The sequence below is a fragment of the Nycticebus coucang genome, chromosome 1, assembly GCF_027406575.1.
Source record: "Nycticebus coucang isolate mNycCou1 chromosome 1, mNycCou1.pri, whole genome shotgun sequence".
NCBI classification, from domain to species: Eukaryota; Metazoa; Chordata; class Mammalia; order Primates; family Lorisidae; genus Nycticebus; species Nycticebus coucang.
Window position 1 is genome coordinate 19136999 of NC_069780.1, and position 25565 is coordinate 19162563.

The 25565-nt window shown below is 35.9% G+C and overlaps 1 protein-coding gene across 1 annotated transcript in view; it reads left to right on the top strand.

Annotated features, from left to right (window-relative positions):
* Window positions 1-1615: 1615 nt before the first annotated feature.
* MMRN1 (multimerin 1) overlaps window positions 1616-25565 on the top strand; it is a 51555-nt gene continuing 27605 nt past the window's right edge. Inside the window, exons 1-3 of the mRNA XM_053607613.1 lie at window positions 1616-2274; window positions 14230-14349; window positions 17082-17188. Of these exons, the coding sequence (XP_053463588.1) occupies window positions 1685-2274; window positions 14230-14349; window positions 17082-17188 (817 nt within the window). The 5' untranslated portion in view covers window positions 1616-1684. The remainder of the gene's footprint in view (window positions 2275-14229; window positions 14350-17081; window positions 17189-25565) is intronic.

Below are 25565 nucleotides of genomic sequence, written 5' to 3' on the forward strand. Positions count from 1 at the left end.
CCAGTCAGGCACCAGGTTTCTAATCCCTGAATTCCAAAAGAAGGAATTTAATAATCTAATAATAATAAAATAAAATCTAATAATAATTTGATAATACATGACTGAATATTTAGTAAGAGTCTGATGCCTGGCATGGAAGATATATTGCACGTGGATCTAGCTTTCAAATTACATACGACAAACCATAAGCCAATTGACAGCCAAGAATATGTGTGCTTTCCTTCAGAATCCCAGCACTTCAGAGAATACCTTCCTTAGACTGAGGGTTTAGGTTACTACTGAATGAATGAATACATGAATGAATGAATTTGCTGCTGTAACTTAGCTTATATGTCTGTCCAAAGAGTCTGCTATGGACAATTACAGATAGGAGAGGATAACTGAAGTCTGAGGATAAGAGATCTGCTAGAGAAATGAAATCATGAATCCCATGAAGCATCTCTTAAAAAAAAAAAAAAAGACAACTCTTTGATCTCTGTAGTTCTGTTACCAAAAACTTGCATAATTTTATGCTATAATAAAAGTATGAAAGCACTATATGTAATCTCATTTTAATTAATTTTCGTGCAAGTCCACTTTTTCTTTATCTGTTCCTTAGTGGTAAAATACTAATTACTCCCAACCACTAGAAGATCAGGACTGGAAAAAAGAGGAATTACAATTCTGTTTGTTCATTCCCTTAATTGGTATTTCCGATAAAAGTTCTAAGAGCAAAATGTAAAGTGAGTTCCATGAGGACCTGTGTAACTTAATTATATATGCTGTCCTTTTCTGTTATTAATTATCACCATTGAAATTAACTTCAAGCAATGATACAGCTAAAGTGTATTTGGCTCAGTGAGTAGGGCGCCGGCCCCATATACCGTGGGTGGCGGGTTCAAACCCAGCCTCAGCCAAACTGCAACAATAACAACAGAATAGCCGGGTATTGTGGCAGGCGCCTGTAGTCCCAGCTGCTTGGGAGGCTGAGGCAAGAGAATCACATAAACCCAAGAGCTGGAGGTTGCTGAGAGTCCTGTGATCTCATGATACTCTACCGAGGGTGGTAAAGTAAGACTCTGTCTCTAAAAAAAAAAAACAACTATAATTTCTTTATAGTTGTGGTTTATGAAAGGGTAGAGATTCTGTGAACAAGATTTTGTTTATTTGTGAGCATGTGGTTTGCACTTGAACAAAACGTGGCTTCTGGTTAGGGCATACTGACTAAGAAGTATCATAAATTTTTTTCTCAATTTCTTTATGCAGTAGAACAAAAATTTAAATTCTATTATTTGGCATTTAAAAACAAAATTTTATACTCCCCATCATCTACATGAAGCTTCTCTTCAAAACCAGGGAAACATGAAACATGAGTGTACCTAGGAAAGGAAAGTTACTTCATGTTTTTCTCATGGGTTTTCCTGATAACAGTTGTCTGTGTTTTCCCATTTCCCCATAGCTTTGTCAGAGACCCTTCACCACTTCCATAGAGACATCCTACCAGAGGTCACAGATCACAGAAAACCTACAGAAACAGGAAATTGAAGTTTCTGAGTCCAGGACAAAACACAGAAACCTGTTTCCTCTACACATCTCAAACTGCAAAGCTCTGTCTGAGCAGATTCAGTGTGGAAGCAGCTCTCACAAAGGCCTGAGGACTTTGTCCCCCAATTTCACATGAGCTTGCTTGCTTCAAACTACTGAGATGAAGGGGGCCAGATTATTTGTCCTGCTTTCTAGTTTATGGAGCGGGGGCATTGGGCTTCATAACAGTAGGCATTCTTGGACTACACCTGTGGGTGAAAACTTCCAGAAGACTAGGACCTCTGCTTTAGTTTCTCCAAATGAAACACCACGTTTCCAAACGCTGCCCAGCACTCAGATCACGTCTGCTGATGAAACTACAACTCCTGAGGCAAGAACTTCTGAAGAAAGTCTTCTAAAATCAACACTACCCCTCTCAGAGACGAGCGGACCTTCCAAGGTGAGGGACCAAACCATCACACCCACAAGGAAGATGGGAGAAGAAGAAGTGGTAAAGTTACCAAGCCTTGCCCTCCCTACCAACTCTACCATCAAGGTCAGTCCCAGAGAAGAGTCTGTTGTCCTCTCCAACGCCACACTGAACTTTCTTCAGAGCTTTGCCCAAAAGTCAAGTCAACAAGCAATCCCTCCAAACTCAGTCGGCGGCCTGGGGAATCGATCCCCCCGGGAAACGTACCTCACCAGAGGTGACAGCCGTCCAAGCCAAACAACTGACTTCCAAAAGCCAAGTTTTGAAACAACGAGAGGAAAGTAAGAAATGTTCTTTCCTTTTTTTGTTCTTTCTCTGACTGTGAGGTCTGTAAGTTTGCAACTGAATAGTTTAAACTGACTCTTAGAAAATTATTTCATGTTTGAGATGAAATTGGACAATATGTGTAATTTTATCATTTCAATTAGATAAGGGAATTACTTTCTTCTCTAATGAGAAAAAGGACAGATAATAGGCAGCAATTTTGTTTTCATTGAAATAGTCCAAGTCACGTTTCTCTTCACTTTTATGGGTGCTTTTCCTTGAGATAGTCACTATCAAAACAAAATAGCCCCACAGTGACTAGTAGTTTATTTAATGCAACTCAAGGATATGGTGTTGATGCTCTCATTTACGCTCACAATATGAAAGGAAAAAACAGTCAAATTGGGGCATAAACAGATGTGAATATTGAAATAGGAGTGTTATAGAAAGTATACAGTTATCAAAAATCAAACCAAGGACACCTCGAGCTGTAATTCTGGCTCCACAGTGTCTCAAGATCCATGATTTTGAACAAGTCAACTGATTTCCCTGGACTGAAGTTTCTTCATATGCAAACTACAGATATAATACAGGGAATGCAGATAAAAATACAACTTTTCAGGGTTATCATGCAGATTCAAATTAACGAAGTGTGTTTGATACATAGTTTTCACAGAAGAGGTGCTCAACAAATTAAATTTTACTAGCACTGCTATTATATTGAGCTGTGTTGTCATGAATGATGGGATGAATCAGAAAAGCCTGAGTTTGATTTAAAATGGGAGCATTTTGAATTGTTGAAGTAAAAGAGTGAAACAAAGTTTTCAGTGAGATTGTTCAGGAAGGCTTTCAAACAAACTGAAAACCAAATCAAGCAAACAACAAAAATTACTGGCAGGTCACTGTTTTATTCATTTTCTATTCAGAGTCATCTGTGTATTTGGAGTGCTGCAAGTTCAGTGTTAACAGGACTAAACTTACAAATACCTTTTACATAATAAAACAATGTCAAGACAGCGAGTATTCCTTGGGAGCTAAACTGAGGAAAACATCATACTAATACAATTCAAGTTAAAAATTATAGTTGCCACCTGCTATGGGAAAGGTGTTCTGTTAAAGTTGTTGATATAAAGATGAAGAGAGAGACTTTGGGGATAAAGCAAACTAATAAATTTGTACTTATATATAATTTATTATGCACTGTGTTTAAAAATTATAGAATTTTTGGAAAAAAAACAAGTAAATCTGATTTAAACTAAAAACATATTCACTCGGTGGGGTTTGAAATAATCTCAATCTACTGCAAAACAATGGTATGTATTACAAAGTGTTCAACTTGGAATAAGTAGTTATTGTCTATGACACGTTTTGCCAACATGTATTAATATTTCTCACTGGGAGAAACAGGATTTTGCCTATCAAAAAATGAGAATTGCCATTCACTGAGAGCTTTTTATACATGCATGTATCATTTCTATTAATCGTATTTTATTAGAGTCTAATTCAATTGTTTTAACTTATTACAATAGAACCCTTAGACATCTTGGACATTCGTAGGAAATGACTGTGAGCTTTACAGAGATGCCACAGTCAGGAAATGTTTTAATAGAATAGGATATAAAAGAGCAAAGGGCAATACCATTTAAATTTGTATAGTGTATGCAAAGAAGCATATAGCTGTGTCATAATTAATGATTAATGTGTCATAAATTAATAGTAAATAAACACTAGTTTTTAAATAAATCCTAGTGGTTTTAAACTAGACCCTCATTTTCAAAGCTTGGGAACATTTATTTCCCTGGTGATTATTTATAAATGGCCTATCATATACCTAGCACTGTGCTGGGCTCTGGGGATACACAGAATTTTAAAAATAATAATCTTGTTTTGAAGGAATATTTCCTATAAATAGTAAATATCTATTAGATTTCAAAAAATCCAGTATGTATGAGAAAACCAGATAGTAAAGGTATAACTTACTGATATCTTAATCATTATGCTATGAAAATGACTGTGGAATTAGAGAATACCCAAGTCTTTCTTCTACAGACACACATTGCTGCGAAGAAGTCTTGATATGGTCAAAAAAGGGTTTTTTATGTTTTGACTTATTAGCAAATAATAATAGAAAACACTTTTGGGCGGCGCCTGTAGCTCAGTGGGTAGGGTGCCGGCCCCATATACCGAAGGTGGCGGGTTCAAACCCAGCCCCTGCCAAACTGCAACCAAAAAAAAATAGCCGGGCGTTGTGGCGGGCACCTGTAGTCTCAGCTACTCGGGAGGCTGAGGCAAGAGAATCGCTTGGGCCCAGGAGTTGGAGGTTGCTGTGAGCTGTGTGAGGCCACGGCACTCTATGGAGGGCCATAAAGTGAGACTCTGTCTCTACAAAAAAGAAAAAAAAAAGAAAACACTTTTATGACATTTACTTATATGGCAATTGTTCTTAGTACTATACTATTAAGATACGTGTGTGCGTGTGTGTGTATATTTCTCATTTAATTGTTCGTTGCCATAATTCCATAAGGAAGGAAAAGAGTTTCTTTCTTTCTTTCTTCTTTCTTTCTTTCTTTCTTTCTTTTTTCTTTCTTTCTTTCTTTCTTTCTTTCTTTCTTTCTTTCTTTCTTTCTTTCTTTCTTTCTTTCTTTCTTTCTTTCTTTCTTTCTTTCTTTCTTTCTTTCTTTCTCTTTCTCTCTTTCTCTCTTTCTCTTTTTCTCTCTCTCTCTCTCTCTTTTTCTTTCTTTTGACAGAGTCTCACTCTGTCACCCTAAGTTGACTGCCATGGCATCATAGCTCACAGCAATCTCAAACTCTTGGGCTCAAGCAGTCCTCTTGCCTCAGCTTCCCAGTAGCTGGGACTACAGGTGCCAGCCACAATGCCCAGCTATTTTTTTTTTCTATTTTTAGTAGAGATGGCGTATTGCTCTTGCTCAGGCTGACCTTGAACTTCTGAGCCAAGCAATCCACCCACTTTGGCCTCCCAGAGTGCTAGGATTGCAGGCATGAGGCACTATTCCTGGCCTCTGTCATTATTTCTTTACAGAGAGGTTAAGTAACTTACCTAAAGTCACTTAGCTAAAAATATCAGGGCAAATATTCAAACTCAAGCTGGCTGGATTTAGAGTCATAGCTCTCTTCTCTTACATTGTACTTCCTTGCCAAGTCCAATTTGTCACCCCAAGTGGGAAAATAAGTGTGACCAGTTCACTTACTTCCCTGCTAAGACCCCTCAGAGGCTATTGATTCCCTCCAGAATATAGTCCAGATTCCTTGCCTGGTTAGTCCTGTAACTCCACCTTGACCTGCCTCCTGCCTCCCTCCCCTGCTGATTCAAATCTATAGTTCTCTGGGCCACAATTTGTAGTTTGTTAAAGCTACATGCCTTCCTGGAGCTTTTCTCTCCCTCTCGGCCTTTCACACCTAATAATAATACCTCCAGGCAGCTTCTCAGGGGTAGTTGGGTGGCCCTTCTGTTTCTCCAGCTTTCTTTGAAGTTTTCCATCACTGCACTTATAACAGTGTATAGTAACTGTAATGAACTTGTGACCTCTTTGCACATAGGGCCATATTTTCAGTGCTAGCAAAGTCTTTAGCTTACAGTAGCTTCACTATAAATACTTATTTTTTTTTAGCAATACTTTTTTTTATTATTATTAAATCATAGCTATATACATTAATGCAATCATGGGGCACCATACACTGGTTTTATAGACTGTTTGACACATTTTCATCACACTGGTTAACATAGCCTTCCTGGCATTTTCTTAGTTATTGTGTTAAGACATTTACATTCCACCTACACTAAGTTTCACATGTACCCTTGTAAGTTGCACCACAGGTGTAATGCCACCAATATTTAATGTCACCTCCTCAAGGAGTCTTTCTCTGAAGATGCAACATAAAGCTGTCTGTTCTCTCATTTGCCATTCCTTGTCAATCCTACTATCAATCTTATTTTTTATAATAATCTTATTTTTTATAATAATCAATCTTATTTTTTTCTTCACAGCACTTATTTTAAATCATTTGGTCTATTATGTAGACAGTAGTGTATATTATATCTTTCCAAAATAAACTATGTATCCCATGAAAGCAGCCTTACCTTTTTTTTTCTTTTTCCTGCCATCTTCCCTGCCTAGAACAGTGTTAGGCACATAGAAAGCTCAGTGAAACTCTGGGGAATGATGGGTTATAGGATGAGTTTGGAACTCAGAGGGGAAATCAAGGCTGGAGATCTGTTTGGGGGAAAGCACTGACACACAGGAATGTAAGTCATGGATGTGGATGATACTGAAAGGAAGAAGGGCCTGGAGTCATGATCAAAGACCCTCTAATTAGTATTTCATGGATTAATGTGGCGAATGCCTTCAATGGACCTTTCAACGGGGTACCCAGAGAAATTAGTAAGGCAACTAGACACATGTGGTGCCATACAGCAAAGGAAGATAATATTTTAAGAAAGAGGAACATAGTCAATAATGTGAAATACTAGTTAAAAAGACAGTAAACTGAAGACTGAAGTATGCATGGTTTTAGCGACCTGGAAGTGATAGCACTTAAGTGAGCGCTGTGCTCTGGTCTCAGTGAATCGAGGCATGAAAGAAGGTGGGAAAAGAGAGAGCAGTGATGGGTGACTCTAGTGAAAGGGCTGCCAGGTGCCTTTTTTTTTTTTCCAGTAAAAGGGAGATGAAAGATCAGAAACCAAGGCTAGTCCAGATAGTTTTCCATTTTTTATTTTTGTTTCCTTTTAAATTTTATTTTATGTATAGAATGGCCACAAATATGTTAAAAATGTTAATGAGCTGGGGCAAAAGGAAGATGAAAGTTGACTATGCAGAGAAACAAGATGATTTCCTTTGCAGAGTTTACTTTTTGTTTGAAAATTTCGTATGTTATATTCTTTTTCAGAAAGCTACATAACTTGTTTTGTGTACAAGAAGTAGTTTAAGTTAAATGCTTTATGACTTGTAATATGATGTTTATAATGATAAATTCTACACATCTTTTATTCGGTTACCTATAAATTTTTAAAATGCCTCATTTTAAATTGTTTTAAAATTACAAAACCGGGTGGTACCTGTGGCTCAGTGGGTAGGGCATCAGCCCCATCTACTGAGGGTGGCGGGTTCAAACCCAGCCCCAGCCAAACTGCAACAAAAAAATAGCTGGGTATTGTGGTGGGTGCCCGTAGTCCCAGCTACTCGGGGGGCTGAGGCAAGAGAATCGCCTAAGCTCAGGAGTTGGAGGTTGCTGTGAGCTGTGACGCCACAGCACTCTACCGAGGGCGACAAAGTGAGACTCTGTCTCTACAAAAATAATAATAGCAATAAAAAATTACAAAACCAACCATTAAATTAATTCTGTTATCTGTCATAATATGCATTTTCTTTCCTGCTCACTTTGTATTGTGAATGAATATGCTTTAGATGTGAAGAACCTGGTCAGTTAAATTCACGTTTTGTTTGCAAAGTTATAATTAGGCTTAGTATCATCAAAAAAGGATTATTCTTATGTGCCACCAAATTCTAAAGAGAAACATACTATTATATGAAAGGGTATACTTTTATATGAATGTATCATATCCATGATAAATAAATGCACCTATTATATAACTTCCAGTAAAACTAATACTACACAAAGTATATTCTGTGTAAATTTTTTCTTATTAATCACTTTATTTCATTACTATATCTACTCATTAAATTATTGCTAAATATATAATATTTATATGCTAAAATTTTAATGAATGTTTATGTAGTTCTGAAAATTGAGATACTTTTATTATTACCTTCACCTTCTGATTTTCTGAATATAAAGTTATAATTTTGAAAGTTTGTTATTATTATCATTTATTATTGGCAACGTTGTAAAAGTCAGTTTACTCTATCAAGCTTAGGATTAAGCATCACGGCAGGTTAGCCTGCCTTTGAGGTCTCCCCTCTGGAAAAGCCTGCCACCTGCTGGCATAGGAACAGTTTACAATGCTCTGAATATGCTGAAATCAGTCTGGGGAAAAACACAAAAAAGAAAATTAGGTAAAATAAAACAAATTAATGAATAAGATTATATTAAAGACTGAACTTGATAATAATTACTTAGGAAAGGACATACATGTTATATACATTTAATTCAAAGAAACACACGAGAAAAATTACTCTTAGATTTTAAAATTAGAAATTGGATCCCAAAAGCAATTATCATGCATATCTTACTATGGGGACACATTCAGCTTCTTCTCCTAAAACTGGGTACTGAGAATGTTGTACATAAACAATAATTTTGACTCTGAGGCACTGTAAAGTCATCTGTTAGTGAAAACTCAATTATATTCACCATACCTTGCCCACTATAGAAAGCAAACTAATGATGGTTAACAAAAGACTTTAACTGTAAAAGTTGGTACGTAAAAGGGTATTTCTCCTCACAGCTTAAATTAACCGAAAAATTAGAGTATTTGAAACTTCCCAGCATCTGAGCTTTGTGTGATTTCTTTTCCAAAAATTTATTTTAAATATCAATTTATTATACACGATTATTTCATAAGGTAATAGTTTTATCTCAGTTTAAATACTGTATACAAGATTGTAAAGAATAAACTACAACTATATAAAGGTATATTAACTAAAAGACAATGAATCACAATCGTAATTTATTAACTTGCTTAAAAATAAAGGAGTAATATTCTTAAGGAAATAAATATTGAGACGAACTTGTCTTTTGGACTCTTAGTCAAAGCTAAATGATAAGTCTAGTGCTCTAAGTGTAATTCACATGTCGACAATCTTTTTACTAAATGTAAGTTATTGCTTCCCACTTGTATTATTTTTCTTCATATTGTGTACATTTCCCTTGGACTACTTTCTCCTTTACAACTGGTGTTCTACATGTAAATTGTAATCTCTCAAATTCATAATTTGATAAAGGACTTCCCTTTGAAGTTTGATTGAAAGACATACAGATTATAATAGACTGGATTTTATAACACTGTGGACATAATTTACATATACACTGTGGACTTTTCTAAGACTAGAGAAACGTTCTGGACGTATTTCTCCTAAGAAGTAAGCTTCACCCTCTGAAGTGAACATAAATGATAACAGTGGTCTTCTTTATTGTTCTTTTGCAAATTTTTATTGACTTGAAACTTGTAAGCAATTATGGACATTGAGGAAGCTAAACAGGAGTCATGTCTCTTTGCATCTGAGGCCAAAAATATGCATATATGTGTCTCCTGCATTAAAAAAAAAAACTCGCTTAACTGTATGAAACATTTAATTATTGATCAACAGAACCCTGCAGCAGTCACAAATATATTACCTTTATTAACTCATTGAGCCTTACAACCATCTTATGAGGTAGTCAAGATTATACTTACTGTCCGCGTGAGGAAGCCACAATTGACAGACAAGGTAATGGGTAATAAATTGATTAGTCAGGACCTAACAGCAGGCTCTAACGTCCAGCTGTCTTACATGGCTCTATTCAGGGAAAGCTTTCTTTAATTATTCTCTTTGGCTTGTGCAACAGTTAATTCCTTCACCAATTGATTAAGCGTCAGTGAAAACAAGCAAACTCTCAGCAAACACATGCAGTCCCTTCTTTATTTGTTTCACGTGTGCGGCAAAAGGGAGCATGAAAATCTGGTCATCAGAAACCACGTTCCAGTTCTGATTTGCAGAGGTGGGAATAGCGTGTGTTGGTAATGGGTTCGATGCTGAGAGCCTTCTGTTCTTCTTTTCCCCATTCTTGCTTTCCTCTTTTATCCTTCCTATCTTTTCATCCTTTCCTGTATTTCTTTCTTTCTCTTCTGTTTCTTAAACTCTCTCTGATTTAGGCAAAAGGCATATAAAAATATTGTTCATGGCACTCTGTGATATTTTTGCAGTCTGTACATATTTATATTTTGGTAAAATGGGCGTAACATAACATTTATAAATTTAATGGTCTTTAGGTGCGTGGTTCTGTGGCATTAAGTACCTTCACGTTTTTTCTGCAGCTGTCACCACCACCTAGTTCCAGAATTTTCTTTATCTTTTCAAACTGAGACTCTGTACCCATTAAATAAATAATTCCTTATTCCCTGCCATCCAGCCCCTGACAACCACCTTTCTACTTTCCATCTCTATTAATTTAACTATTGTAGAGATACCACATAAGTAGAACCCTATAATATCTGTCCTTTTGTGACTAGCTTATTTCACTCGGCTTAATGTCCTTAAGGTTCATTCGTGATGTAGCATGTATCAGAATTTTCTTCATTTTTAAGGTGGGGTAATATCCTATTGCATGTGTATATGTGTGTGTGTGTGTGTATGTGTGTATATAATTTTGTTTTTCCATTCAATTATCAATGGACACTTGAATTCCTTCTGCCTTTTGGCTGTTTTGATAGGTGATATTTTAGTGATGTTCTCAAATTAGGATAGTGTGCCAGGGAGAACATTACCCTGACTATGGGTACTATCTAAAGTCTGCTAATTTAGAACACATTTATCATCAGGGAGTTAATAATTGAACTATTGTACCAAGTGAGGGTTTATTTAAATTTTTTTCTCCCTAATTATTGACATCAACAATAATAGATTTATTAAGATAAAATCTTGCCTTTAAGATTTTGTTTTCCTCATGAAACAAACTAGATTTTTTACTAATTTGTATTTTTCAAAGAGAGAGAGAGAAGAAATTGACCACATATATCAGACTTGTTATGCAGTTGAGAATTAAATGAGCCATTAGGATTTGCAAAAGTAGAAAGCACTTGCTATTAAAAGTCCGTGACTACATTTTATATAGTTAGGATATGTTCATCACACTTATCATTGAATTTCGTGGGAATTTAACTACCATGGAATTGAGGGGTTTGGTGTACAATGCTATACAACACCGATATTTCATAATTTTGCTGTTAGTCGTCAAACTTAGTTCAGCTAGGGTTTGGCAGGGATTCATTTGCATGCAATAATCTTATAATTAAGACAATACTGTTACTTATGAAGTAAATTAGTGGCAATGTGAATAAATTACTTCCTTATGAATGATTAATTAATATTTTTCTCTCTACATTAAATTCCTCCAGAGACTTAGTTCTTTCCTTGAGGCATTTATGAGTTCATCGATACGTGTGTATGTTGTTGTCATGGTAGTCAGAAACTCGGAAAGGAACGGTCATTTAAGATTTTACACATTCTCAAATCAGGGGGCCTGGGTGCATGTTGGGTGAGGTGTGAGAGGTCATTCTTAGAGTCACCAGATAACCTTATTTCTTCGAGAAAGTGTTAGTTTTCAGAAACAGCCATGTCTGTCTCATTTTGTCCCATTTTCCTCTTGTCCTCCTTTAAATCTCTCAAGTTCAACTCTATAAGGAGACAATCCAAAATGTCTCCTCCAAACATAAAATCACCTGCAACATTAAGAGAAAATTATAATATTGGCTTAGGGTGGAGATTTTGCTCTTTTACCTTGATGTCTAATGAACATTCTCAAGAGTTGGTATTTTCATACTATTGTGTCAATTAAAGCAAGAGATTATTAAGATGACAGTTTAAACATTTAGCCTCTTAGGAAGTGGATGACAGGCAATTTGTTATTCTGAGTTCTAAGGCTTAGTGTAACTGAACAATGCCCATTCTTAGATTGTTGCCCTTCATTTGTTTGGAAAATACTCTATTCTGTGTGGACATTACTTAAAGGAATCCCGTTGCTTCAAGCCACTCTCAGTTCTACATACGAATGGATATAATTGGGCCATGAATTGTCAATTAATGGACATTTTTCTTAATTTTGTCTTCTCACTTCCCTCTTGAAAGATTTGGTTTCTGAAATGTCAAAATCAAAAGTATAGCACGTTCTTTGCTTACAGTGCCTTCTCTTAGTTCATCACCCACAACCCTTTGAGGCTTACATCTTGGGCTCCTTTCCCCACTTCTGTTTTATGCCTTCAACAAGCCAGGCCTTTGCTCTTAACCAAAGTTGTCTGCTTTTCCCTAGCACAAATCTGTTACCTATTAACTTGGAAAATCTAAAGAATCGATACAAGCTTTTTTTCAGTACATGTTGCTGCACGAAAGCAGCAGAGTTTTTACCCTTAAGGGGAATCCCAAATGCAGTCTGCTGGAAGTGGGGTGATGACCCCATGCAAAGCTGAACGCTTCAAAGTAACTGCTCTCCATCCACCATAATCAGCCTAGAAAGGTACAAAGAGGGTTTCCAGGTTTCAGCAAAATGCTTGTCTGGAGTCATTGCATTTGCCTTTAAATTGCCTGTCACCATTGTGCCATGCTTCATTTTCTATTTTTAAACCTATATTTTCGGGCAATTTAGTTTAAAAATTATATTTACATTTTTAACATCCCTTAATGAGCTTATTTCCTTGGTAGCACAAACCTAATTATGAGTCACACCAGGGGCTCCTTTGCCGTGGGTAGTTCTTCCAGTCCACCCTGGATCAAAGATCGCTGGGCCATGAGCAATCTGCTCTTCTGTTTCTTTGCCTCCCCAACTATTTTAGTCATGAGATTGTTTTACTATTTAGGGTTTTAAAAGGTCTCTGCCAGGTAACAATGCTGTTTTGTCTCACAGAGAATACATGCATTTTCTTCTTTTCAAAACCCTGAGTATGTAGCGATGCTTTTAATTTTTTGCCCCACGCTGCACCCTCCACAGTCAGCAAGTGTTTCTGTGTCAGACGATTGAATTGTGCTTCTGTTGACGTTAGTCGTTCTCAGTAAGTGGGGTCATCACTAGATTTGCATGATGAATCCAGTTCATTTTTTAAAGATCCCTTTATTATGGTACTCTTAATTTTAAATCTTCCCTGTTTTTATTTCTTACTTTTTCCAGTTCTTTGTTTCACATTATTTTTGCCTCAAATATCAACAATGTTTTAACAAAATATATCAGTATGTCTTTTTTATCTCATTAAGAGATCTGAAATTTTAAACATTCATGAAAAAACAAAAAAACACCTCACACAAGTACAATGATGCCTGATTTATCATCCCAGGAGGGATGACAGTATGGGATGGTTAAGTCTAGCTAATTAACCTGTCCAACTTTTTCCTTTTTATAAGCTGTTTCCTGGCATTTGTACATGATGGACATAAGTGAGGTTTTACTTCTTTTTGTCCTCCTGGAATTTATTGAACTTCTTAGAGATGAGGTTTGATTTTTTTTTTTAAGTCAAATTTGGAAAACTTTCTTTTTCTTCCAATATTCGTTTTACTCCAATCTCTTTCTCTCCTACTTTTCTAGAACTTGAGGTACATAATGTTACACCACTTGATTTTTTGTTCTCTTATGATTTAAAATATTTTTCTCTGTATTTCAATCTTGGATTGTTTCTATTGCCCAAGTTTTAAGTTCATTGATTTTCGTTTCTAGTGCCCAAACTTCTGGTAAATATATCCAGTATCCAGTCAATTTTTAATTTGTGTTCTGTATGAATTTCTTGTTGATACATAGAAAGGTAACTGAAATATAGAAGTTTATATTTTACTTAATTACATTGCTAAATTCTCTTATTAATTATAATAATCTACTTCTGGAATATTTGTGTTTTCTTTGTTTATTGTGTTTTTTCCCTCTTTTTGATCCTTGTAATATTTTTTATTTATTTACTTATGTGTCACTGGTCATAATTCAAAGTAATGGACATAGATCTGAGTCTTTGATTTCAGTTCAATACTATATTTTCTACAAGGGCAATCTCAGATTTTGACTTATCTTATAGGTAAACACTGCAAGTTCTTCTTTTCACTCTGACGTATTCATTCTTTATTTTGGCCTTGTACTGTTTATTTCTATGAGCATAGTAATGTTGTAATGTTTGTTTTCTCTCAGATTTAGATATTTTAAAACTAGGTATCAAGCTCTCAAATACTGATGGAAGTGGATCTATGAAAATAATTTTGATGAAAAGAATTATTTTCGACTCTGATTTTTTCTTTTGGTTCTAACAATAATAATCTCTTCCTTAGGAACTGGTGTGCTTATGTACATACCAGGTTATCTCCCACGGTGATGCTGGACAACCAGGTCACTTACATTCCAGGTGGCAGAGGATCCTGTGGTTGGACTGGTGGATCCTGTCCTCAGAGGTACGTAATGTTTCTTGAAAATAGCCACTGCATGCATTATAATCATTAATGTCCTGGAATATGTGACGTTAGTAACCCCAGATACATGTGTGTCACAGGGGAGGGGATAGTTACTCCGTTAAACTAGATATATGAACTTCAGATGTACTTTTTTATCTCTCAAGTTCTAAATGAGATCATGCAGTGATACACCTTATCCAAGGGCCATGTGCTTTGTGAGTGTTCAATAAATGGTGCAATAAATCGCATTAATGTACACAGCTATGATTTAAAAATTAAAAAAAGGGAAAAAATAAAAATAAAAAAAATTACAGGTTAAAAAAAGAATCCATAAAATGATTATTTTTTGAAAATAAATTAATAAATGCTAACTCTCACATTTGTTACTATTTTTACTATCGTTATTACATTTATTCTATGACTTGGTCAATCCTATCCATTCATTCCTTATACAATTTAAATACAAATGTGAAAGCATAGACATAATTTTCTTTTCATACTAGTTCAGAAAGTTCATAACTTGGCTCAGCTTCTCAGATTTAAAAAGCTATTAGTTGCAATGATGCATAGTAAAGCTACTATGGGGTCCTTCTTCCCACGTCTATTCAATAGCCCAGGTTGTTTTCTTTTCTTTCTTTTTGTTAATCTATGTCATTGTTCTAAAATGTGGGGCTAAGTAATTGATAAATACTCTGAATTCATGCAATCACAGTACCTCTGCTGTGGGAGTTTCTAAAGAGTCTGCAATAAAAACTTAAATTGTTTTGAGGCTAATGTTATGCAAATTGTCATACAAATAACTCAGGCCAAGAATCTGACATATCCGCACTCTGGAACGGTGCACAGTGGGGGTACATCAAATCAAGGAGTTTCTTAGACTCCCGAGGAATAGCTAAGGTTCGTGATCCTGAAGGATAAGCACGTCTCAGGGGTTGGGAGAGCTGTGCTCCGGGTCTGCTGTGGTATTTATTCCCTTTGTGGCAATTTCCTTGTCAACATGAGGCAACAAAGAATACGTTGTTAATTCTTTAGGAATGAAAATATCTCCATAGTAACTCCTGTCATACTGCCCTTCTGGGTTCAAGGGGAACTCTTACTTTTAATTCCCTTTAAACAAACCAGAAATATTTATCTTTAATCTTACCTGTGATATTTTTATGCCTTTGAAAATGCTTCTCCATTCATTCATTATTTTAGTACTAACACAATATTTGGCAGTTTTACTTTTATTATCTTTGAGCTACATACAATAGATATTAAGGTTGACAAAATGAGAATATTAAATCCAACAATAATTCAAATAACTGCTTGATCTCACGCTTACAAACTGTAAAATGTCCCTGTCCCAACTGCCTTACTTCCTATTTAGTTTAACTATTGGTCTGGACAGTAGACAGAATTATTTACTAAATATAACTAGACAGAATTATTTACCGAATATAACTTAGTGAAATAAATGGAGGTAAATGATTAGCATGCTTTTAGAGATGAAAAGAATCGTATAGCTCATTTATCAATTGAGGAATAATCTCGGCCATATTGAGATCCCTGTGACATTCTACAGAGTAGCAGAAACTGAAACCCTGTCTCCGGCAGCCCAGTCTGTTACAATGCATTTCCTTCGCGTATTCAGGGCTCACCCAGGTGGATAACTGTTGTCTCCACATAGTCCTATTTTACAAACTCTAGGATAATAACGTTGGACACAGCCCACACAACACAATTTAAAATCCCAGCAAAACCACTTTTAGATATGGGACTTTGAGCAAGTTATTCCATTTATTTCTCTCCATTCTGCGTATTCCTTATCAGCAAGTCAGGATAACAATACCTTCATCACAGAACTAATGTGAGGATTAGGCAAGACAATGTACATCTGTAGACCCATTTGGTAAATATCCACTACAGATTAAAATTATATGGATAATAACATGGTCGAATTGTTTATGACTTACATTTATATAGTCAGAGCCTGTAATGCTATGCCATTCACTAATTATATTGGTTGTTGCATTGAAATGTTATAGTTTTTAAAAATTTTATTCCATGGTTTCATCTCAGAAATAACATATTTTCATGTTAGATTTCTCTGTCTCTCTCTCTCTGTCACTCACACAAGAGAAACATATATATGTGTCTATATGGCAGAAATAGTAGATAGCATAATTTTATAACTTTGGAGAAAAGAAAATGCACTTTTTAAATGATATGGTTTATTCCAACTTCAGTTAGATCACTAATGTCTAATTTTTAGTTTCAAGTTGTTCGATATTGATCTAGAAAAATTGCAAATCCTTCTAACTTTCAATATATCAATGTAGGAAATAATAAAAATTGAAATAGATTAAGTTATCTTGAGATAACTCCTTTAAAATTGGAATTAAAATAAGTTTTAACATTGGTTTAGCTAAAGGCATCATCAATGGGAGGACTAATACCTTTATATTACTTATAAAGATATTTTCTAATATCTTTAGAAAATTAATGACAGAGTATCAATTTAAAATACCAAATAGAATAGCCACTAATTCTTTTTGTAATATATTCAAAAAAATATGTTTGGCAATAATACTGATGGTGAATGTTGTTATTATAATAATACCAGCTAACACACTAAATGCTTATTATGTAATATTTCAGGTATTCTTCTAAATAATTTACATTTTTTATTTCAACTGATAATCCAGTATTAGCCAAATAATCACTTTTTCTTCAATGGCTCTCCTTTCTAGATCTCAGAAGATATCAAATCCTGTGTACAGGATGCAACATAAAATCGTCACCTCATTGGATTGGAGGTGCTGTCCTGGATACAGTGGGCCTAAGTGTCAGCCCAAAGGTATACTTAGTCTTAATTTCCTAATAGCAATTAGAAGCATAAAAATTCCAAAGCATAAGTTACTGATTCCAGTGAAGAAAAGAATTGCATGTTCCCTTCCGAACCAAGGTAAATTAATATGTAGCCAAATTACTAGGACCATTACCTCTCCAGAGTCTCCCAACTTGGCAGCTATGATAGCACCCTCAACTCTCAGAAGTTACCTTTTAACTCTTCCCCCCCATTTTTATGTTGGTTTTCTAAGATAAGTAAATGGTTATCTGACTAAATATCTTTCTTTAGATTGTGCTATTGAGTCAAGCCTTAGTAAGATATCAGGAATACTACTTTTGTATTTTTAAGTAAATTATTATTAGAAGTGACTCAGTATAGAAATAAGATAATCTTCTAGTTTTATTTCAGTTCAATTATGTGACATAATGTTCCTATGAATGAAATTCAGTGTTAAATAATATACAACGTATTCTATGAATAATTCTCCTTTCTAGTATCCTAATGGAGCCATTTTTTTCAACTGAGATTTTAAGGATTTTCTGGTGGCAAGTCTGATCAAACACACGGTAACCCACTGTGGCTTAAAATTCATGAGACTTATTTTGCTTTGGGCTTTAAATAGGTTTCCTTTGAAAAGTAAGATGTGGCATCAGCATATATGTTTTAAAATGAATGAATATTATGAGAAAGACCATTAGCAGTGGTGGGGAGTTCAATCAACAGTGTAAGAGACTGTGATTAAAAATTAATGTAAGTGTGGAGAAACCATTATGATTCACATTTAAAAAAAGAAAGTGTAATACAAAAGCTCTAGGAATCCTGCAGTTCAGTTAGGGACATTATGTATGGTTTTGCTAGCCCATACAATGAGAATATGTAGGCAGATTTTACTGCGATGCTATTACAGTGAAATTTGTTCTGGGTCTGGCCTGAATTCCGGAGATGTTACAAATATTCAATATATTTTTAGACTATAGGATGAATATATACTGCACTTATAAAATCAAGTAAAATAAATTTAGAATATCGTGTACAGTGAAAATATTTGAAAATGAGTTCACTTAGCATATTCTAAAATGATCCAAATATGATTCTGCTTTTAAAAGGACTTCTGATTTTCATGAAGGACATAAATCTACTCACAGTGGTAAAACACACTTGTTTCTAGTCCATATTTGGCAAATAGTTAAAAATTCTGGCCGATAATTAGAATTACAGAAGAATCTCCATAAGTTGACCACCCAAAGGACCGTAACAAACTGGTCAACCTATGGAGGTGGTCAACATAAACACTAGACCAACCGTACTTACATGAACATGTGGTGCATGTCCAGTCTACAAAAATTAGGTCAGTGTAAGGAAGTGGTCAACTATGGAGATTCTACTGTATATTTCTAGGATTCATGTTTATCTTCTTATATAAAGAAGGATATCTTTGGTTGGGCGTGGTAACTCACACCTGTAATCATAGCACTCTGGGAGCCCAAGGCGGGGGGATTGACTGAGCTCAGAAATTGGAGACCAGCCTGAGTAAGAGTGTGAACCCCCTCTCTAAAGATAGCTGGGCATCGTGGTGAGCACCTGTAGTTCTAGCTACTTGAGAGGCTAAGGCAAAGGATCTCTTGAGCCCAAGAATTTGAAGTTGTTGTGAGCTGTGATGCCAGAGCACTCTACCAAGGGTTACAAAGTGAATCTCTCTCAAAAAAAAAAAATAGAAAAAGATATCTTGAGAATATTAATTACTTCATCATTATTGCTTGAAGATTCAAGCATTTGTTCATACAGTACATTTCTAGAAATTTAGCATATTAAAAATCATCTTGGATGTAAGGGCCTGAATGTAGGCATGTGGAAGGGGCAGAGAATGTCATGGCTGCCAGCTGGTGAGGACACTGAGCTTCCTGCTTCATCCTTCTATACTCATGAATCAGTTCTTTGACAAATGGTGGACCACATGTGCATAGACAGGAAAGCAGCTGGACTCCATCATTATAAATAGACACACAGGAAACAAAAACTAGTGGACAGTTTTGATTATCTACTAGGTACTGTCTTTGCCTTTTTTTAAAGTATTACATGAAATATATAAAATGAATTCAAGTAATTTAGTTTTGATCGTTTAATGATACCTTGTCTTCTAATTGGAAACAAACCGTGGATATCTGTTATACTAAGTTTATAAATCATTGTCTTAATTCTCATTGACAAAAATGTCCCGAATAGTTCTGATAACATTCTGTCACAGGAGTATAAGTGGAACTACTCATAATTCAGGCCTCTGCTAATCAATCTGTTGTTGACAGATCTCTTTTTGGTTGGCAGCTGCCATGGGGGTGATGTTCTAATGGCAGATATGGAAGCTGCCGTGGGGGTGATGTTCCGATGGCAGATATACACGTGGTTTCATGCTGTCAAGCAATCGATTCTGATTATAGCTTTGATTCCAAGAGAAACTTCTGTTGTTCCTACAATACTCTGACCATCCTAGTCTTTGTTTTCATTGCAGAAACATAAAATCTACTGAATTTTTTACCAGTGTGCTGGTTGAATTATGAACTTCTGTGCCCCTTGGTCCCTTCATTATCTCTATCCTAAGGACTGTTTTGCCCGTGTTTCCCTTTTGATACCTGCCTATAATTACGTACCAAGTCTCCCTCACCCTTCTCATCACATTTCATGTATGTGCCAACTAGGTTATTTATTCTCATCTGGGAGAGAATATTGTCTCCCCCTAAGAATGAACAATGTTTCACAACTCTGTCTACACGGTCTCGTATGACAAGCTGCTCCAAAGATGGCAAGAATACTCAGTTTGGCTGATCCAGTCTTTGAACCTCCTCTGAGCCCCCCACCCCATCCATTTGGAATAACTTGGTTACGGATCTATTGTGACAATCACTTCAATGCTAATCCCTCGAAGGGCAAGAGATTTATTTTATTCATAGACAATTTGTAAACTTCACAAATCCTCCCTTCCCCAATAAGTTCCTCTCCATTGAAAAAATAAATTCTGAAAAAATAGCAATTTCCTTTTCATTTAGATTGTAGTAAGGAGATCCTTTAAACCTACAAGAAGCATTAATTCAGCAATTCTCAACCTATGGGTTGTGACCCTTTTGTAACAATGAAAATACGTCCTGCATATCAGATATTTACGTTATGATTCATTAACAGTAGCAAAATTACAGTTATGAAGTAGCAATGAAAATAATTTTATGGTTGGGGGTCACCACAACATGAGGAACTGTGTTAAAGGGTCGCGGCATTAGGAAGGTTGAGAACCACTGCATTAATTGATCAGGAATAAAATGGGCTGCTAGCAATGATAGTCTCTTTTACTTCTTTTCCTCTACTTCTCTACCTTTTTTTCTTGTCTTTCCTTTTCTCTCTCTCTCTCTATGTAGATATAGATATAGGTATATGTAGATACAGAGATAGGTAGATAGATCGATAGATAGAGAAAAGAATACACGCACACATATATATACAGAGAGAGCTATCCCTGGACTGTTAGGAGGGATGTGGTGACTCAAACCCATGGTACAATTCCCTCTTATGCCTTATTCCACAATATGCTAATCTAGTACATATGCGCATTAGCTTCAACTCAGATAACCAAAATACTGGTAGTTATATTAATAGTTCCAGATTACCTTATTAAAAATACTAGTCAAACTATCAAAAGGAAACTGATTTTTAAAAAGTCTAAGTGCATAGAGCTTTATTGAGAAAAAAGGAACGTTAAGTTCAACATCAAATAGTAATATTTTGATATATTTTATACTTGTTATGCTTTTTCTCATTTCCACATAACGGAGAACAAATCCTCAAAGATTAGAGTTTACAACATTTTTGCATGCAAAAGGGGACTTGATTTTGTGATCCGGCATTTGACACATTTTTTGAAAAGCGAATAGTAACATATCACTTAAACCTATTTTATAAAATTCGCACTAATCAACTTTTCCAGTAGATGTCTCTAAAATATGCTGAAGTCAAACAGGAAATTGTGACTTGCTTGAATGACACAAAGGGTGGGACTTTATATTCAAGTAGCGTTGGATTAGAGAGGGTGAAAACCTTCTTGGCAAATTCGTTTTAAAAAAAAAAGCAAAAATCTTGCTTTTGTGAGATCATCTATACAGAAAAAAAGATATTTTATAAACTTACATTTTATTAAATTATCACAGATATTATGAATGCTGGAAACATATGAGCATTCACAAGTATTAAAATAAACCATATGCTATGAATACATGATAAATATTAGGCTGTGAAATGATTCAATAGATTATATAAGAGCTACTGTAACTAGAATTCTAAATATGAGGCTTCCCAACACAGCGGTAGTATTTTAAAATGTATTCCAAATAAAACAAGTAAAAAATCATTGTACTTAAAAGAAGAATAATGTCTAGTGCCTATATTTTCGCATGTGTAGTAATTGTCAGTGGTGGTCAATACTATCCTCGCTGAGAAAGAACATTACCTCCTAAAAACATCTTGCACAAAATTAAGATACATTTATTTACTTAGCAAATGTTGTGTACTTTAAGTCTTTGTTGCATAAAACTGCCTACTTCAATTTAACTAATAAATCCTCATAAATCTTTATATGTACACTGAACATTCTCCATGCCAGTATTCACTTGACATTGCATGATCAGCTAGAAATCTGTCTTCTCCGGTGATACAGGAAGCCTGTCTGGTCTTCAGCGGGAGAGAGCGAGTATCCCCATTACTGAATTGCCATTAATGACTTCCTCCATATGGCTCAAAGTCCTAGAAGGAAAACAAAACAAAACAAAACAAAAAAACCTTGAAAAAAGACCTGTCTAATTTTAAAAAAGAAATCATCTACTAAGGAAGCTGCTGTTTTTACATTTGACCCCAAGAAGCTGAACTTGCTTCTCTTACATCCTAGGTCCGCCAAGGTCAGTTTCTACTGCAGGGAAAAAAAGAGTAATTGTGTTGGGAGAAAAGAAAAAACAATCCAATTTTTAAAACATACTGCATTTTTTAAAGTGGCATGTTTGAAGTGCACAAAGATCTTTACACTTTAGCTGACTTAAATGCCTTTCTGTCTCTGCAGCTGTTGCTTAGAAAAGATCAAGGATGGGGCGGCGCCTGTGGCTCAGTGAGTAGGGCGCCAGCCCCATATGCCGAGGGTGGCGGGTTCAAACCCAGCCACGGCCAAACTGCAACAACAACAACAACAACAACAAAATAGCCGGGCGTTGTGGTGGGCGCCTGTAGTCCCAGCTGCTCGGGAGGCTGAGGCAAGAGAATCGTGTAAGCCCAAGAGTTAGAGGTTGCTGTGAGCCGTGTGACGCCATGGCACTCTACCGAGGGCAGTACAGTGAGACTCTGTCTATACAAAAAAAAAAAAAGAAAAGACCAAGGAGAAGAGACTTAGATTCTGTCTACAGGACAAAAGAAAGATCTGTGTTTAAGCAAGAGAGAAGACAGTTTGCTTAGAGAACCTAGCATCTGTGGCAGTTCTTGTGGTAGAGAATGCATTTGGGGAGACAGAAAGATTTCTAAATGATAGAAACTAAAGAGCCTCGATCAGCGAGGCTCTTTAGCACAGGAAAGTAACTGACTCTATTGTCAGAGATCCGATCATCTCTCAGCTGTGCCTGGTCAAATCCCATGCAGTAAATTGGGATGAATGCAAGGATTGAACTCCAGACCACAAACAGAGCTAGGGAAAGATAACATACCCTACTGAATTTGTGAAACAGGCATTTCAAGTTTTTAATAGCCTTGGCGGGGACTCCATCCAATGATCTCCAGAACAAAGAGATTCCTGTGACAATTGGATCTCGGTGATCTCTGTGTGATGCTTAACAGTTGTTTCTTTTATTGGGGAGTACAGTTTCTCACCTCGTTGCTATCAACAATTAATTTAACAATAACTATGGCTAAGAGCAAATGGTAAGCTTTATGTGTATGTACGGGGACACACGTGAAATTACATTAGTTTTTGGCTTGAATAGCAAACTATTACACGATTATATTTCTTTTCAAATCAGTCTTTTTTAGAATTCCATAAATATACAAAGAAAGTTTAACTTTTCTCATGTCATATGTAATAATATTTTCATATTATGAGGAGTGAATCATCAAGGGTTACAATGTTCAAGAAAACTAAACTTTCAGTTCATGCTCTTGTATGATTTTTTTATCTATTTTATCTCTTCTATTTTTTATCTTTCTCTTTTTATCTCTTCTTTCCTCTGACAGCTTTTTGTGCTCTCTCCTCTCCCACTTATCACTCACGGTTTCTCTTTGAATCTACTGACCCTCTCCCGCACTTTCTATTCCCTTGTTTATAACCCAACAGCATTTTTTCCCGATCACATGAATAAGAGAGAGGGTGGCCATAAAAATTGTGTGTAATTTAAATAGTTGTTAATTTGCGCATGAACTTTATGGTCACCCTGTATGTCTGAAATGTTTTTCATCCTAAAATCAGTAGAAAATCAAACTTTGATGTTCTTTATGAGATTAGTTTCTATTCTTGGCAATTTACCTCTCACCAAGGTTTGTTTTTACTTCTTAAGCCCTCAGAGCCTTGGCTGAACTGGATAGCACAAGAGACAACTGTGTCTTGACAAATTGCCCCACCCTTGGGATTCTAGGAGAGTTAAAATGCCCCCCACAGTCTCGTGTGTGTGTGTGTGTGTGTGTGTGTGTGTGTGTGTGTACATTCGGGTTAGAGACTCCTTGCTTCCCCGTCCTTGACTGGTGCTGAATGAAACCTAAGGTTATATTCTCCATAACACAACATGTGACACTTTGTAAAGAATGAAATGAAGAGTCCTGTTCCCATGCACAGCGGCATTCTTGAGGGATCTGTGTGTGTCAGGGAACGGTATTATCTTCGTGAGTGAAGGTGGAGGCTGTGGAAAGCACCTTCCCCTCCCTCTGCATTTCGCTAGATCTTCACAATGGTCCGCTTCATTGTGCCGTGATGGAAACTCAAGGTTGTCATTGGATTGACTTTACCAAATCATGTTTTGAACATATGCCCGTGTTATCAACAGGCATACTGTTTAAAAACATGTGAACACTGATTTCCAGATTGCAATTTTAATAGGAAAATATTCGGTATATTCTGCCTCAAAACAATGAATTTACCTATTAAAATTAGAAAATGTGGCAGTTTGCTCTGAGTCAGTGTTTCCATCCAGGGCCATGCATCAAAAATCACCTGTAGAATTTTTAAAAATACACAAGTACCCGATTCCTATTATAGATCTACTGAGTCAGAGCCTCAGGTAGAGGAATAGAAAGAACATGGACACTTAATGTTTCAAAGTTCATGGGAACGTTTGATTCCCATACATGCTGAAAAAACCAGTGTTGAAGTGCAGGGGTTCCCGATCTTTTTTGCACCAGTGACTGGTTTTATGGGAGATGATTATTCCACAGGTGGGGGTTGAGGGATGGGCGTGAACAGGAGATGGAGCCCAGGTGGTGGTGCTGTGTGCCTGGTCCCTTTAGAACTTTTAACCCCCCCACCTCACACTGGTACCAAACATGTGTTAAAAATGAATAATAGAAAAGGAAACCTGAATAGTAACTTTGTGTAGCCCCAAACAATGCAATCTTTGTTTTCACTTTAATTATGCCTTCCTTCCTTCTAACAAAGCATCCCCTACTACCGAGGGCCCTCTTGAAATGCGCCCACTCATTTTGTCCCCAGGATCTAGCTCAGAAAGGTAATGGGGGAAAGACCATCGTTCGTCTTGTTAAATCCACCTGTTTTTACTGCTATAAATGTTTATAAATTTCAATCCTGAACATTCTACCACTGCTCAGAGAAACAGAGACAATAGTCAGGTGGGACATTGCTAAGGAAGATTTATCTTGATACTTTATTCCAGTGGTTTTCAAACTTCATTAGTGTACATTAGAATCACCTGGTGGGCTTATCAAAACACCGATTGCTGCCGTGCTCCAGACTTTCTTAAATTTCTTAAGAGTTTAAGTATTTAAGTTAGTAGATATGGGGTGGGGCCCTAGAAGTTACAGTACCAACAGTTCCCAGGTGATTCTGTGACCTGCTGATTCAGGGACCCCAGTTTGAGAATCATGGCTAGATTCTCTAGTTACACTTGGACAGACTTACATTTAAGCATTCAGAAAAAAATGCTTTATTACAGCATCTAAGAAAGAACTATTAAAACTATTAGTTTAATAGTTTTTAACTATTAAAAATAATTCATGCAACTATTTAATAGATGTATTTGTATGAATTAATTTGAACTTAGGCTGTAAGATTTTAAATTTTTAATACTATTTTTAATACAATTAAAATAAATACTATTTAAATTTTTAATACTATTTTTAGTTGTTACTCAGGCTGACCTTGAAC